This window comes from Colius striatus, chromosome 19, assembly GCF_028858725.1.
Source record: "Colius striatus isolate bColStr4 chromosome 19, bColStr4.1.hap1, whole genome shotgun sequence".
Classification (NCBI taxonomy): Eukaryota; Metazoa; Chordata; class Aves; order Coliiformes; family Coliidae; genus Colius; species Colius striatus.
The window spans coordinates 5,438,110-5,450,619 of NC_084777.1; the positions used below are offsets into that span (position 1 = coordinate 5,438,110).

General features: G+C 63.1%; 1 protein-coding gene across 1 annotated transcript in view; it reads right to left on the reverse strand.

The window, feature by feature from the left end:
- Positions 1-1,118: 1,118 nt before the first annotated feature.
- HMCN2 (hemicentin 2) overlaps positions 1,119-12,510 on the reverse strand; it is a 36,949-nt gene continuing 25,557 nt past the window's right edge. Inside the window, exons 49-80 of the mRNA XM_062011626.1 lie at positions 12,323-12,447; positions 12,055-12,238; positions 11,786-11,883; positions 11,226-11,498; positions 10,958-11,148; positions 10,795-10,876; positions 10,388-10,524; positions 10,132-10,273; positions 9,779-9,926; positions 9,435-9,562; positions 9,148-9,304; positions 8,907-9,028; positions 8,506-8,670; positions 8,318-8,425; positions 8,113-8,247; positions 7,637-7,771; positions 7,340-7,530; positions 6,680-6,893; positions 6,366-6,500; positions 6,103-6,293; positions 5,933-6,014; positions 5,560-5,829; positions 4,749-4,898; positions 4,423-4,560; positions 4,148-4,269; positions 3,811-4,048; positions 3,196-3,258; positions 2,984-3,112; positions 2,334-2,654; positions 1,992-2,111; positions 1,567-1,693; positions 1,119-1,452 (exon numbers count right to left, since the gene is read on the reverse strand). Coding sequence (XP_061867610.1) covers positions 1,119-1,452; positions 1,567-1,693; positions 1,992-2,111; positions 2,334-2,654; positions 2,984-3,112; positions 3,196-3,258; positions 3,811-4,048; positions 4,148-4,269; positions 4,423-4,560; positions 4,749-4,898; positions 5,560-5,829; positions 5,933-6,014; positions 6,103-6,293; positions 6,366-6,500; positions 6,680-6,893; positions 7,340-7,530; positions 7,637-7,771; positions 8,113-8,247; positions 8,318-8,425; positions 8,506-8,670; positions 8,907-9,028; positions 9,148-9,304; positions 9,435-9,562; positions 9,779-9,926; positions 10,132-10,273; positions 10,388-10,524; positions 10,795-10,876; positions 10,958-11,148; positions 11,226-11,498; positions 11,786-11,883; positions 12,055-12,238; positions 12,323-12,447 — 5,155 coding nt within the window. The remainder of the gene's footprint in view (positions 1,453-1,566; positions 1,694-1,991; positions 2,112-2,333; positions 2,655-2,983; positions 3,113-3,195; positions 3,259-3,810; positions 4,049-4,147; positions 4,270-4,422; positions 4,561-4,748; positions 4,899-5,559; positions 5,830-5,932; positions 6,015-6,102; positions 6,294-6,365; positions 6,501-6,679; positions 6,894-7,339; positions 7,531-7,636; positions 7,772-8,112; positions 8,248-8,317; positions 8,426-8,505; positions 8,671-8,906; positions 9,029-9,147; positions 9,305-9,434; positions 9,563-9,778; positions 9,927-10,131; positions 10,274-10,387; positions 10,525-10,794; positions 10,877-10,957; positions 11,149-11,225; positions 11,499-11,785; positions 11,884-12,054; positions 12,239-12,322; positions 12,448-12,510) is intronic.

Sequence of the window (12,510 nt, forward strand, 5' to 3'; positions counted from 1 at the left end):
GCACGCAGGGAATGCTCCTTTCCCCCCTCTGTTAGAAGGAGGAGGAGGAGTCCGGGGATGGAGGGGATGAGGAGCAGGAGGGGATGGGATGTCGGGAGGTGATGGGGCAGGGTGCTATGCCGGGGGCAAAACCACCTTTCTCACTGGAATGCACCCAGGAGACCCCAGCCTGGCAGCAGACCTGGCCCTGGGGGACAGGAAAGCCCTGTCCCAAAGGAGAGGAGCTTTTAGGGGAATCTCAGTGCCCCTCCACATGCAGCAGGACTGAGCTCCAGTGATGGGATCCGACCCCAGCACCCTTGCCTGAGTGCATGGCCAGCACCAGAGCCAACAGCCCAAACTTGGGACCCCAGGGGCTTGGGTCCTCAGGGCCAGCACCTCCCCTCACTCCAGCCAGCACTGGATCAGGGCTGAAACAGCTTCTTGGGAAAGAGAGAACCCAGCCTGCTTTTGCTGACCAAAGGAGTTGATGATGGGGCAGGATTGGACCTTCAGGTGCTGGACATTGGCCCTCTGGTGTTACCACATCCAGACAATCTCCTTTCTATGGCCCAAGGCCACACAGGGAGTTGTTTAAAGCCCTGGGAAGTCAGTGCTGGGGGAGCCTGCTCCTGCCCACTGAAGGAAGCTGCTGAGATCCAGCCACAAAACACCTTTATTTGGAACAAAACTAGAAATAAATAAGTGTGCACAGAAACCAAGGGCATTTAAAAAAGACAAAGCTATCTGAATGTACCGTGTGGTTAATGCCAGGGTGCCCTGTGCCCTCCCCAGCTGGGGGTTCACCCGCAGCCCCCCGGCTTATCCCCCCTCCCCGGCGCTAATCGCGGCCAAGGCCAGCCAGGGCTGTTTGCTCTGGGGCCACGGGTGTGGAGTTGCGACAAAACCTGATTGCGAGAGGCTGGCGGGACATCTCGTCCCCCCCTGGGGCCCTGCTGAGTCAGGGACCGGCCTCGGGAAGGCAACACGGGCAGGGGCCGCGAGGGGAGGGGGCAAAGGGGTGTCTGGACGGGGAGAGGAAAGGTGCAAGCTCAGCTCTGGGAGCCGTGTGCCTGCAGCAGCGCGGCGAGGGACAGGGGGAGCTGTGTCCCCACACCCCCTCCTGTCCCTCGGCTGTGTCAGTAGGGGTAGGGGGAGACAGAGATGATGAGGAGGAAGGTGGTGGGTGGCCGCTGGGCTGCCGGGGCCAGCGCCTGCACCTTGAGGCGGTGCGTGCCGGGGTCCCGCAGCGGGCGCAGCGTGGAGATGATGCCGCGGCCGCGCTCGCTGCGCAGCGCGAAGGGGCTGCCGGGGTCCCGCTCCAGCAGCCTGAAGACGTGGCGGTGGCGCAGGGCAGTGAGCTGCAGCACGTCCCGGCCCGCGGCGATGCCCAGGGGCAGCGGCAGCGGCTGGTACCGCAGCGTGGGGGGTCCTGCCGGGCTGCAGGATGGCGGGCAGCGACCCACACACAGCCTGCGTGGGCGTGGAGGGGGTGGGGGATGTGACAGGGTGTGAGGAGCAAATAAAGACACCAGGGCTCACGGCGCGATGAGGAGGGTGGGGTTGGCACCCCCCAGCACAACTCACCCGGGGCTGGAGCCTGGGCGGTAGCCGGCTGGGCACGGCACGTCCAGGCACTGGGCACCTCCGCGGGTGTTGAAGCACATCTGGCCCGAGCCACACCGCAGCGTGCCATCTGCACACTCGTCCACGTCTGAGGAGACAGGGACGGGACAGGGCTGAGGCTGCCAGGGCGCCCACGTGCCCCAGGCTGAGATGAGGAGTGAAACCCCAGCTCTCCCACCTTCCCACCCGCTGCACAGGGGCTCAGATTCTGGGACAGTGAGACAAAAGCCCCCAGGCTTGGCTGGGAGCAACCCTCCCCTGGAGGGACAAAGCCTTGCAGCCCCAAAGGGATGGCACCCAGGGCACTGTGGGGTCTGGGTTCACATGCTGAAGGATCTCGGCATCCCACCAGGGCAGGGGCACCCCCTTGGCTCCCCTACACTGACCGTGGCAGGTCTTCCCGTTGGGCAGCAGCCGGTAGCCAGTGGGACAGATGCAGCGGTAGCTGCCTGGGCTGTTCCTGCAATCATGCTGGCACTGGCTCAGTATCTGGCACTCATCGAGGTCTGCAAGGGGAAAGGGGTGAAGGCAGGTGGGAAAGCATCAGTCTCCTCCAGTGCCCCCTGTCCTGGGGGCACCAGGCTCTCACCAGCCCTTCCCAGTACAGCCCAAGGAGACCCCAACCCTGCTGATGGAGGAGAAGGGGCAGCAACAGGCACAGGAGCTGCCTTTTGGTCACAGAGTAGCTTCCAAACTCCCTGCAATGCCCTTCCCTGATGCACACTCACCACTGCAGGTGCCATTCCTCTTGATGAAGCCAATGGGGCAGGGGGGGTCCCGGGCACCCCTCCCCACAGCCTTTGCCACGCGGCGGAGGCCGAGCTGAGTGTAGAGGGATCGTGCCCACGAGCGGCTGCTTGGCCCCAGCCAGTGCAGCAGGGTGTCCTGGGGAGGGCTGCTCGTTGTGTCCTCCCCATCCACCCCTGCACTGCCACACTCCCCACCCGGCAGCAGGGTCCTGCCCGGGGGGCACAGGCACTTGTAGGAGCCCCGCAGGTTACGGCACTCGAAGGCACATGGTGGAGGAAACTGCAGGCACTCGTTTATGTCTGGTAGAGAAGAGAGACAAGAATTTGCAGCTGGATAGGGAAAATGAGGCTGGAGAAGGGCAAAGGGGTGACAGTGGCCCTGTGCTCTGTGCCAAAGGGTTTTCCCTGAGAGGGGTGTCAGCCCCTGTGCCAGGCTGCCCAGGGAGCTGGGGGAGTGCCCAGCCCTGGAGGGATCCCAAAGCTGTGGGGCTGAGGTGCTGAGGGCCAGGGGTTAGTGCTGGGCTGGGCAGGGTGAAGGGAGGGCTGGGACTACAGGACCTTAAAGGGCTTTTCCAACCAAACCAATTCTATGGTTCTATGAAAGATGCTCCTGAGAGCCCAGCTCATACCCAAGCAGGGCCAGCCAGCAGCCAGCGAGTGGTAGCCAGGAGGGCAGGCACAGCGATAGGCCCCTGGGGTGTTCTGGCAGAGCTGGTTGTAGCGGCAGCTGTGGGACCCCTCGGTGCATTCATCAATATCTGGGAAGCAGAGAGGGGTCGGGGTTGGGGGGATGACATCACACCTCTCACCATCCTCATGCCCCCTTGGGAAGGCTCCTTACCTATACAGTACAGCTGCCCGGGGTCCAGGATGAATCCTGATGGGCACTGGTCTCCATTGGGCCCTAGGAATAAAGCAGAAATGATGAGAAGGGACATGTCACTGCAATGACACGGCCTTTGCACCCTCACAGCCACCCAGGAGCAATGAGGGATAACAACATGGAATCATAGAATGGTGGGGGCTGGAAGGGCCCTGCAGAGCTGTTCCAGCCCCATCCCCTGCTAAAGCAGGTTCCCCTGGCTCAGGGGGCACAGGAACGTGTCCAGGTGGGTTTGGAAACCTCCTCAGAAGGAGCCTCCACACCCTCCCTGGGCAGCCTGGGCCAGGGCTCCCTCAGCTCAGCACCAAAGGAGTGTCTCCTTGTGGTCCAGCTTCTGTCCATTACCCCTTGTCCTGTCCCTGGGCACTATAGAAAAAAGTGTCCTCCCCATCTCCCTGACACCACCCTTTAGGTACTGAGAAGTGTTGATGAGATCCCCCCTCAGCCTCCTCTCCAGGCTTCACAGTCCCAGGTCCCACAGCCTTTCCTCATTGGAGAGGTGTTCCAGCCCCTCAGCATCCTGGCAGCCCTTCCAAGCATCTCCATCCCTGTCCCTGGAAATCCCCTCGTTACCCTCCTCAAGCGAGGCACGGAGCTGGAAGCGCAGCTCCTCTGAGGCCGGGTTGTAGGAGGCTTTGATGGCTCTGGCCCGGACGTGCTGCACACGGGGGGGCTGCGTGGCCGCGGTGGGCTCGTACAGGATGGTGTGATTGCAGCGGGCACTGAGGCTGTGCCCGTCCTGCAGGAAGCTCTGCACTGAGCCCCCCGAGAGCAGCCCCGCGCCCACTCGCATGTACCGCTCGCTGAAGTCCTGGGGGGAGGCAGAGAGAGGGGTTCAGGCCACAGAGCCCTGCACCAGGCTCCCAGTGTGGGAGCTGTGGCCCCGCAGGGGCACGGGCAATGCCAGCACCTGCGGCAGCACCACGGCCTCGCCGATGCTCTCGGGCACAGAGCCGCTGATCACGCTGTCCAGCAGCAGAGCGCCGGTGCCGTCCGTGCCCCGGGCGACGTGGGTGACCCGCAGCAGCTCCCCTGCCGGGGGTGAGCGGTGAGCAGCGGCCCGTGGCACCCCAAACCCAGCTTCACTGAGGGGCTGAGTCCACGGGGATGGCACAGGGGGGAGTTGGAGGCTGAGCTGGGCAGGCCCTGACTCCTGTCACACCTGGGGCCGCTGCCATCCCTCACCTGTGGCAAACTCCAGCTGTGACTCGTGCTGGAAGGAGCCTCGAGTGAGCAGGAAGCCACTCCTGGCCTCCCCACCAGCATGTGCCAAGGACCAGTAGACAGGGGCAATGATGGCCACCAGCACCCGCATCAGCGGCCCTGCAGGGGAGGGAGAAAAGATGCCACCACGGAGCCAGAACTCTCTTGAGAGGGTACCCAGCCCTTCTCACCCATGGGGATCAGCACAGACGTGGAGGAAAGAAACTTTCACCCAAGGTTTTCACCTGAGACAGGTCAAAATTATCTGTGGTGTGAGCGAGGGGTGTGAGCGAGGGGTGACCACCTACCTATGGCAGGTGGGACGCTGCTGATGCTGCTGCGGATGGCAGCGGTGCCAGAGCGAGGGTCCTCCTGCACGCTGGCATCCAGGCTGGTGATCCCGAGCTCGTGGGCATTGATGACACCGACCAGGCTGCCCCGCACCCGACGTGGCTCCCCTGGGGCAAAAGAGATGAGGGCGGCAGAGTTGGGGGAGCGCTGGGTTCCTTTTTCCCATGGGAAGGTGTTTCCCTGTCTCCTCTCTCAATTATTTGTGTGTCAAAGAGAAAAAACCCTCATTTTCTGGAAATGAAGGCAGGCAGGGTAAGGTGGGCAGCATCCCCCCCTGCATGCAGACACGGTCCCCAGAGGCCTCAGGGGTCCAGGCAGCATGGTGCCATGTGACAGGAGATGCTGTGAGTGTTGCTTGGTGCCAATGTGCACCAACACCACCCCAACCCTGCTCTGTGTTCCTCCCCATGGCCTGGGCTGCAGCCTCAAGCTTTAATTTGCTTCTCCTCTAATGTGCCTGGCAGCAGCAAGCACAGAGCATCTGGTGCTTCCTCTGCACTGCCAGGCTTCTGCTCCTGGAGAGGATGTGCCTGTGCATTTAGCAGAGCCCCTGGGATCAGGGAATTTAATCAGAGGAAGGCTAAGCAGCGGAAGAGAGGAGAGGGCAAGGCAGAGTGGGAACCAAGGGTTTAGGGCAGGCAAGGAAAGGCAATGTCTTCACCAAGCACAACGTAGCTCTTACCCCAGAGTGTGATGGTGCTGCAGGCAGTTCCAACCCCCTCCTCCAAAGCAGCCCAAACCCCCCTGAGCCCTGGGGCAGACACCCACCTTGGACAGTCAAGGAGGCACGGGCTATGGCAGAGCCCAGGGCGTTGCGAGCGAGGCAGGAGTAGGTGCCGGCGTCCCGGCGGCTGACAGCGGGCAGGAGCAGCGTGGCGTTGGGCAGCACACGGGCACCCAGGCCCTCGGGCAGCGGCTCCCCATCCCGCTGCCACTCCACAGCGGGGGTGGGCTCCCCGGACACGGCGCAGTGCAGCAGCACCCGCTGCCCGGCACCCACCACCACTGCTCGGGGCATCACCATCACCCCAGGGGCACCTGGGCACAGAGAGCGATGCTGGGGGCATTCCCGGGGGTGGTTCAGGGGCTGGGGTGAGGGGTGACATGGTTTACAGTCCCTCCAAAGGAAGGCAGCACTCACTCTGCAGGGCCAGAGTGACAACCTTTGCTGCTGTGCCCCCGTCATTCTCTGCCACGCACCGGTAGTGCCCCACGTCCTCGCTCTGGCGGTACCAAATGGGGTTAGCATCACGCTTGGCTTTGTTACGAAAGCTTCCCAAAACCCTCTGGCACCCTCCAGGCTCCACTCACCCCCAGGGCACGGATGGCCAAGGAGCCATTGAGCAGCTGGCGCAGGCGCCCGCCAGCCCCCACCAACACCCCGTCCTTGGTCCAGTGGACGAGGGGCTCCGGGTGGCCACGGGCATTGCAGTCAAGGAGGGCATCAGCCCCGGGGGGCTCCACTTGGTAGGTGCTGGGGTTCCCCCGTATGATGGGTGCCTCTGGGGAAGGGAGAGGGGTGGCAGAGGAGGAGGGCTGGCTGGGTAACCCCCAGTTTCCCCATCAGCACCTACCTCTTATGGAGATGAAGGCGCTGGCGCTGATGGCACCGTTGCTGTTCTCAGCGTGGCAGACGTAGGTGCCGCTGTCTGCGTGGGTGGCTGCCTCCCGGCGCAGGGTGCTCTGGCCCCTCTGCCCAGATACACCATCTGCAGGGTGAAAACATCCCACAAAATGTGGTTAAAGACCAGCTGGTTGTAACCCTGCACAGCCAGAGGTACCAGCACCCTGGGGACCCCCTCCACAAAGGTGGGAAAAGAATTGTAACGGCACCAGCATCGTGTCCTTCCCCCAAAGCCCAGCACCCCTGCCCAGGCACCCCACTCACCAGTAACAAGCTGTCCATTGGCTGTCCAGGAGATGTGGGGCTGGGGGGTGCCTGTGGCAGCACACACCAGCTCCAGCCTCTCACCCCGGCTCAGGGTGACATCTCCAGGCAGGTGGGTGAAGGTGGGCAGAGTGTGGATGGAGAGGGAGAGCTGACGGACAGCCCTCCCAGCTGAGTTCACTGCTGTGCAGGAATAGCTCCCAGCATCCCCTTCCTACATAGGCAAAGGAGAGAGGCAGCATGGGTTTGGGCTGCATCTCTCTGTGTCTCATCTCTCTGCATTTCTCATTTTAGGAAGAACCGTTTCCCTGAGAGGGGTGTCAGCCCCTGTGCCAGGCTGCCCAGGGAGCTGGGGGAGTGCCCAGCCCTGGAGGGATCCCAAAGCTGTGGAGCTGAGGTGCTGAGGGCCAGGGATAAGTGCCCCAAAAGCTGTGGCTCAACCACAGTCTCTTTCTCTGGCAAGCCCACATTACTGTGACCCACCAGCCTGTTGCAAAGGACTGATCAAGGCTCTGCTTTTGCCTAATATTTTTGAAGGCAGCCAGCACAGAGCTTGGCTAAGTGACACCTCGCCCCTCAGCAGATTCGTCTGTCTTCTCAGCTGTTTTTGAGCTGCCCAGCCTTATATCTAGCACGACTGCAGGGGCAGATGGTGCTCACCTGGACATCCCGGAGCAGCAGGTCCCCGGAGGGCAGGACGGTGGCTTTCCCCCCGCCGCCCCGCACCGCAGCTCCCTCCCGGCTCCAGGAGATGCGGGGCTCGGGGATGCCGCGGGCAGCGCACGGCAGCAGCACCTCCAGCCCCTGCAGGGCAGCCAGCTCGGCCGGGCCGGCCGCGATGACGGGCGGCACTGCAAGGGCAGGAGGGCAGGCACACGCTCACGCCTCGACAGATACTTTGCTGGTGCCGGGGGAAGAGCTGAGCGGGAGGGGGCTGAGGCTGAAATCCTGTCCTACCTTGCACGATCAGCCTGGTTCTCCCTGCAGCGGTGCCCGAGGGGTTGCGAGCCACGCACAGGTAGGTGCCCGCGGCCTCTGGGGAGGCTCGGAGGAGATGCAGCTGCCCGTTGGGAAGCACCTTCAGCCCAGGCTCTGTGGGGATGGGCAGGGATGAAGAGCAGGGTGAGTTAGCACAGCCGTGCCAGGTTGTGGATTGATAGCGTGCAAGCACTGCTTCCCCTGCAGAAGTGCCCCTTGGCATAAGGGGTCAGGACTAGATGCTCTCTCAAAGTCCCTTCCAACCCAAACCATTCCATCTTTCTGAGAACGGCCTCAGTGGCTGCTGCACCCACTTAGTACAGCAGCCACGAGGATCCACACAGTGCCACCCAGCACCTGCAGACACCCACAGCTCCCAGACGCCCAGGTCTCCCCCAAGGCAGAGGCTGGCAGGCAGCACGGGCTCTGCCAGCCTCCAGTGGGCTCCTGCTCACCTCCAGCCATGTCAACACCATCCTTCTGCCAGGTGACCTTTGGCCGGGGGATGCCGGTGGCGTGGCAGGACAGCGTGGCGCTGGCATTGACCATCACCATCACCACACCAGGCAGGGGCTTCATGGCAGGGGGCTCTGAGGGGCAGGGGAGCGTTGCTGAAGGGGGCCGAGGCCTGGGGAGGGAGTACCCAGGAGCTGTGCGTACCGTGCACCACGAGCCGGAGGTGTTTGTGGGCTCTGCCAGCGCTGCTCCTCGCCGTGCAGGTGTAGCGGCCAGCGTGTGTGGGCAGCGTCTGCCTGATCTCCAGGGCTCCTGGGTGACAGAGGGGAGGCTGTGGAGGGGCTGGCAGGGACTGGGCATCCTGCTGCGGCTGCGCTGCCCTGTGCCCGTACCTGTGGGCAGGATGCGGTAGCCCCCTCCTCGGCTGCCCAGCTGAGCCCCCTCCTTGCTCCATGACACAGAGGGCCGGGGCACTCCAGAGGCGTAGCAGGTGAGGACTGCAGGGGCCAGCCGGGTGACAACCAGCTCCGTAAGGTCATCGGCAATGGTGGGGGGCACTAGAGAGGGGAGGGAGGGAGGTGAGCAGGGCTGCACAGCCAGTGCTGAAGGAGCTTCCATCCCCATGCACATAGACACGAGTATTTCTAGTTCTGCCCTTTCCCATCCTCATGCCCAGTCCTGGAGAAAGGACCCAATGCCACAAGGGGATGGAGCACACCCACATCACACCCGAGGTGGTGACACAGCCTGGAGAAGCCACTCTTGGCAAGACCCACAGCCCCCAGGACCTCACCGTGGACAGACACCAGGAAGACCTTGCGTGCCTCGCCGGCAGCGTTGGTGGCCACACACTCGAACAGCCCCTCGTCCCGGGGACCAGGGCTGGCGATGAGCAGCGACCCCGAGGGCTGCAAACTGCGTGGGCAGAGCATGAGCCAGGATCAACCCCTGTCCCATGGGGAGCAATGAGAGGGGGCAAAGCCCACCCTATGGTGGAACCCTTTGATGGAGGAGGTGGCTGGTGCTGTGGGTACCTGTAGGTGCTGGGCAGGAGGTGTGGGTTAAGAGGGTGACCATCCTTCTCCCAGCTGACCTGGGGCTCGGGGGATCCCCAGACGTCACAGTGCAGTGTGGCTGGCTGCTGAGCCAGCAGGGTGAGGTTGGAGTGTCCAGGGGCAATGGCAGGAGGAACTGCAGCAGGGCACAGCAGCCATGAGCAGAGGACAGCAGCACATTGTTGCACCAGGGAGAGTAGCCCAGCAGTAGTGGGTTGCAAGGGGCGGTTGAGCCCAGGAAGGATCTGTTTGATTTTTCCACTTACCCAGGACTTGAAGATCCAGGCCTCGCCGGTCGAAGCCAGAGGGGCTGGAGGCCATGCAGAGGTAATAGCCTGAATCCTGGATCTGAACAAGGTTGATCTGTAGGGAGCCACCTGGCAGGAGCTGCAGCCTGGGGACGGAGGGCAAGGAAAGGCAATAGAGGGCAAGTGTTATTGCAGTAGTATGTGGTACGTATCTGCTGAGCTGGTATGGAGGCAGAGCACAGCTCTCCACAGCAGGACAGGGCTGTCTCTGCCCCAGGCACACCGAAACACCCTTTGATGTAGAGAGTGGCATGATCTGAGCACCAGCTCTTGGTGCCACCAACCCATAGAGCCCCTTGTACCTGTCACTCCCATGAAGAGGCAGGAGTTGGCCATCCTTCTGCCACGTCACCCGGGGCACAGGCCACCCCTCTGCCCTGCAGGGCAGCACCACGGAGCTGTTCAGCAGCACCTGCACCTCCTCGGGGCCCGGCTGGATCTCTGGGGCCACTGCAGCAGCACCAGCCAGCACCATGGAAAGGTAGAGACAGGGCTCAGAGGATGCAAAAGGTCAGCCCAGAGGAGCAGAGGAGACTGGGCACTGTCCAACCTCACCTCCCCCATCTCCCCGACTGTAAAACCCATAATAATAGCAATGCTGCACATGCCTGAGCTCACAGGCAGGCAGCTGGCACTGGTGCAAGGTGGCACTCACCATGAACCTCTACCCGGCCGTGCAGGCTGGTGCCCCGCCGTGTGCTGGTGTCCCTGCAGCTGTACTGGCCCCCATCCGCAGCCGCCACAGCCTGGATGCGCAGGAAGCGTCCCTCGGCGAGCACTCTCCTGTGGGCATCCTCCTGCCATCCCGGGAGCCCGTCAGCACCTCACCCCACATTGTCCCCACCACCACAGGGTGCTGAAGGCACATCCCAGCTCCTGCCCATGGTCCACCCCGGCCCCATGGCCCGTACCCGCAGCGGGGAGCCCTCCCGGTGCCACTCGATGTGAGGGGATGGCACAGCATCCTCGGGGCACTCCAGGATGAGCTGTCCCCCCACCACAGCCGTGATGCTGGGGGTCTCTCCAACGCTCGCTGTGCCAAGGGGAGCTGTGGGACACGTGCCAGGTGAGTCAGGGGGTGCCAGGTGGGTTGGCCACCCCCATACCTGTCCTCACAAGCCATGCCTTGACCTCCCACACTGCAGGACCAGCACTCCGGGCTCTAGACCCCTCTTTGGAGGCTTAGAGCTCCCACCACTCTCCCCACCTAACCCCCAGCAGTCCCAAGGAGGAATGTGGGGAAAGATCCAACCCTTTGGTCCCCAGGGCTGTGCCGATCCCCAGCACTCCCCTCACTGCACTGCAGGCACCACACTACCTTGGATGCTGACGTGGAAGCTCCTGCTGTCCTCCCCAGCAGGACTCGCAGCCAGGCAGGTGTACAAGCCAGCATCAGCCACCTACACAGAGCCAGGAGAGGGAACAACTGAGGCACAAAAACCCCCACAACACAGCAAGGGAGAATAAAAACAACCCCCTACTTTAGTGCTCTCGATGAGGAGGGTGCTCTCATTGCCTGACATGAGCCAAGGCCCTGCCAGCAGCCGTCCATCCTTCTCCCAGGTGACAGTGGGCATGGGGACACCCGTCACCACACAGGTCAGCTCCAGAGGAGTGCCCACAGCCATGGACATCTCAGTGGGATAGGATGCAGCCTCGACACGGGGTGGCTCTGCAGGGCACATGGGGACAGGGTGGGCTCCTCCCCTCCTTGCTCCCCTTCCCCATCCCCTGGAGGAAGACACTCACCCATCACCAGGAGGTGGAAGGTTTTGCTGACCTCCCCCACCTCGTTGGCTACCAGGCAGGAGTATGTCCCTGCATCTGCTGGCCCCACGGCTGCCAGGCTCAGCTGAGGGCTGCTGGGCACCTGGTTGCTCTGCAGAGCCAGGGGCTCACCCTCCTTCAGCCAGGTCACCTCTGGTGCTGGGGATCCGGTGGCTTCACAGGTGAAAGTGACATCAGAGCCCTCGGCCACTATCTGCTCCTTGCTGCTCTCAGGACTGTCCAGAACAGGGGGCACTGGGGAGGGAGCAGTGTCCCTTAGCAGGGCACTGGGGATGGCTTTGGCAGTGTCTCAGTGTCCTGGGAGCACCCAGAGCTGGCTCAGCCTCCCCTGCAGGGTGCTCAGGGTCTGCTTTCAGGCTCATCCTGCCTCTCTCCATCCTCTCTGAGCCCACCCCAGCAGTCAAAGGATGGTCCAAGACCCCACTTGTAAACAGCTGCTTTGCAGGACATGTGCTCTGCCAGCAGAATTGGTGCCCAGGTGCCCCCTACTCTGCTCTCCCCAACCCCCAGCTGCCCCATACCCTGTATCTGCAGGATGAAGCTGCGATCGGCCACCCCAGCCTGGCTGGAGACGATGCAGGTGTAGAGCCCAGCGTCTGAGACCTGTGCCTGGGAGATCCTGCCCCATGGAGCAGGGCACAGGGATGGGAGGAGATGTTAATGCTGATGACCCTTCCTGCCCCCCAAATCTCCCCACGGACCTGCAGCCACCTTTGGGGTGCAGCTGTGGTCATCCCGCCACACAAACGTGGGCATCATCCCAAAGCATGGCCCCAGGGTCCCTTCTTACCGCAGGAGGTGGCCAGCTGAGAGCAGGGTGACACGGGGGGACAGGCGCAGGGGCAGCCCGTCCTTCAGCCAGCTCACGTGCAGGGGAGGGGACCCCCGGGCCCGACACTCCAGCGTCACTGCTGTGGCCACGACGCCACGGACCAGCTCCGAGTCATGGGCACCTCTTTCGATGGTGGGAGGCACTAGGGGAGGGGACAGAGGGGCTGATGAGGCTGTCAGGGCTGTGGGTGGCCCTGGAGCTGCCCCTGGGCCCCAGCCCTGCTCACCCAGCACGTTCAGGGTGTGCAGCCGTGCGTCCTCGCCCGCGCTGTTCCGGGCCAGGCAGGTGTATGCCCCCGAGTCGGCGGCTTGGAGCCCCTCGAGGAGCAGGGAGCTGCCATCTGGGGACAGCCTGTATGGGGAGAGAGGGATGTGACTCGTGTGGCTGTCCATAATGTACCCAGGGACAACCCAG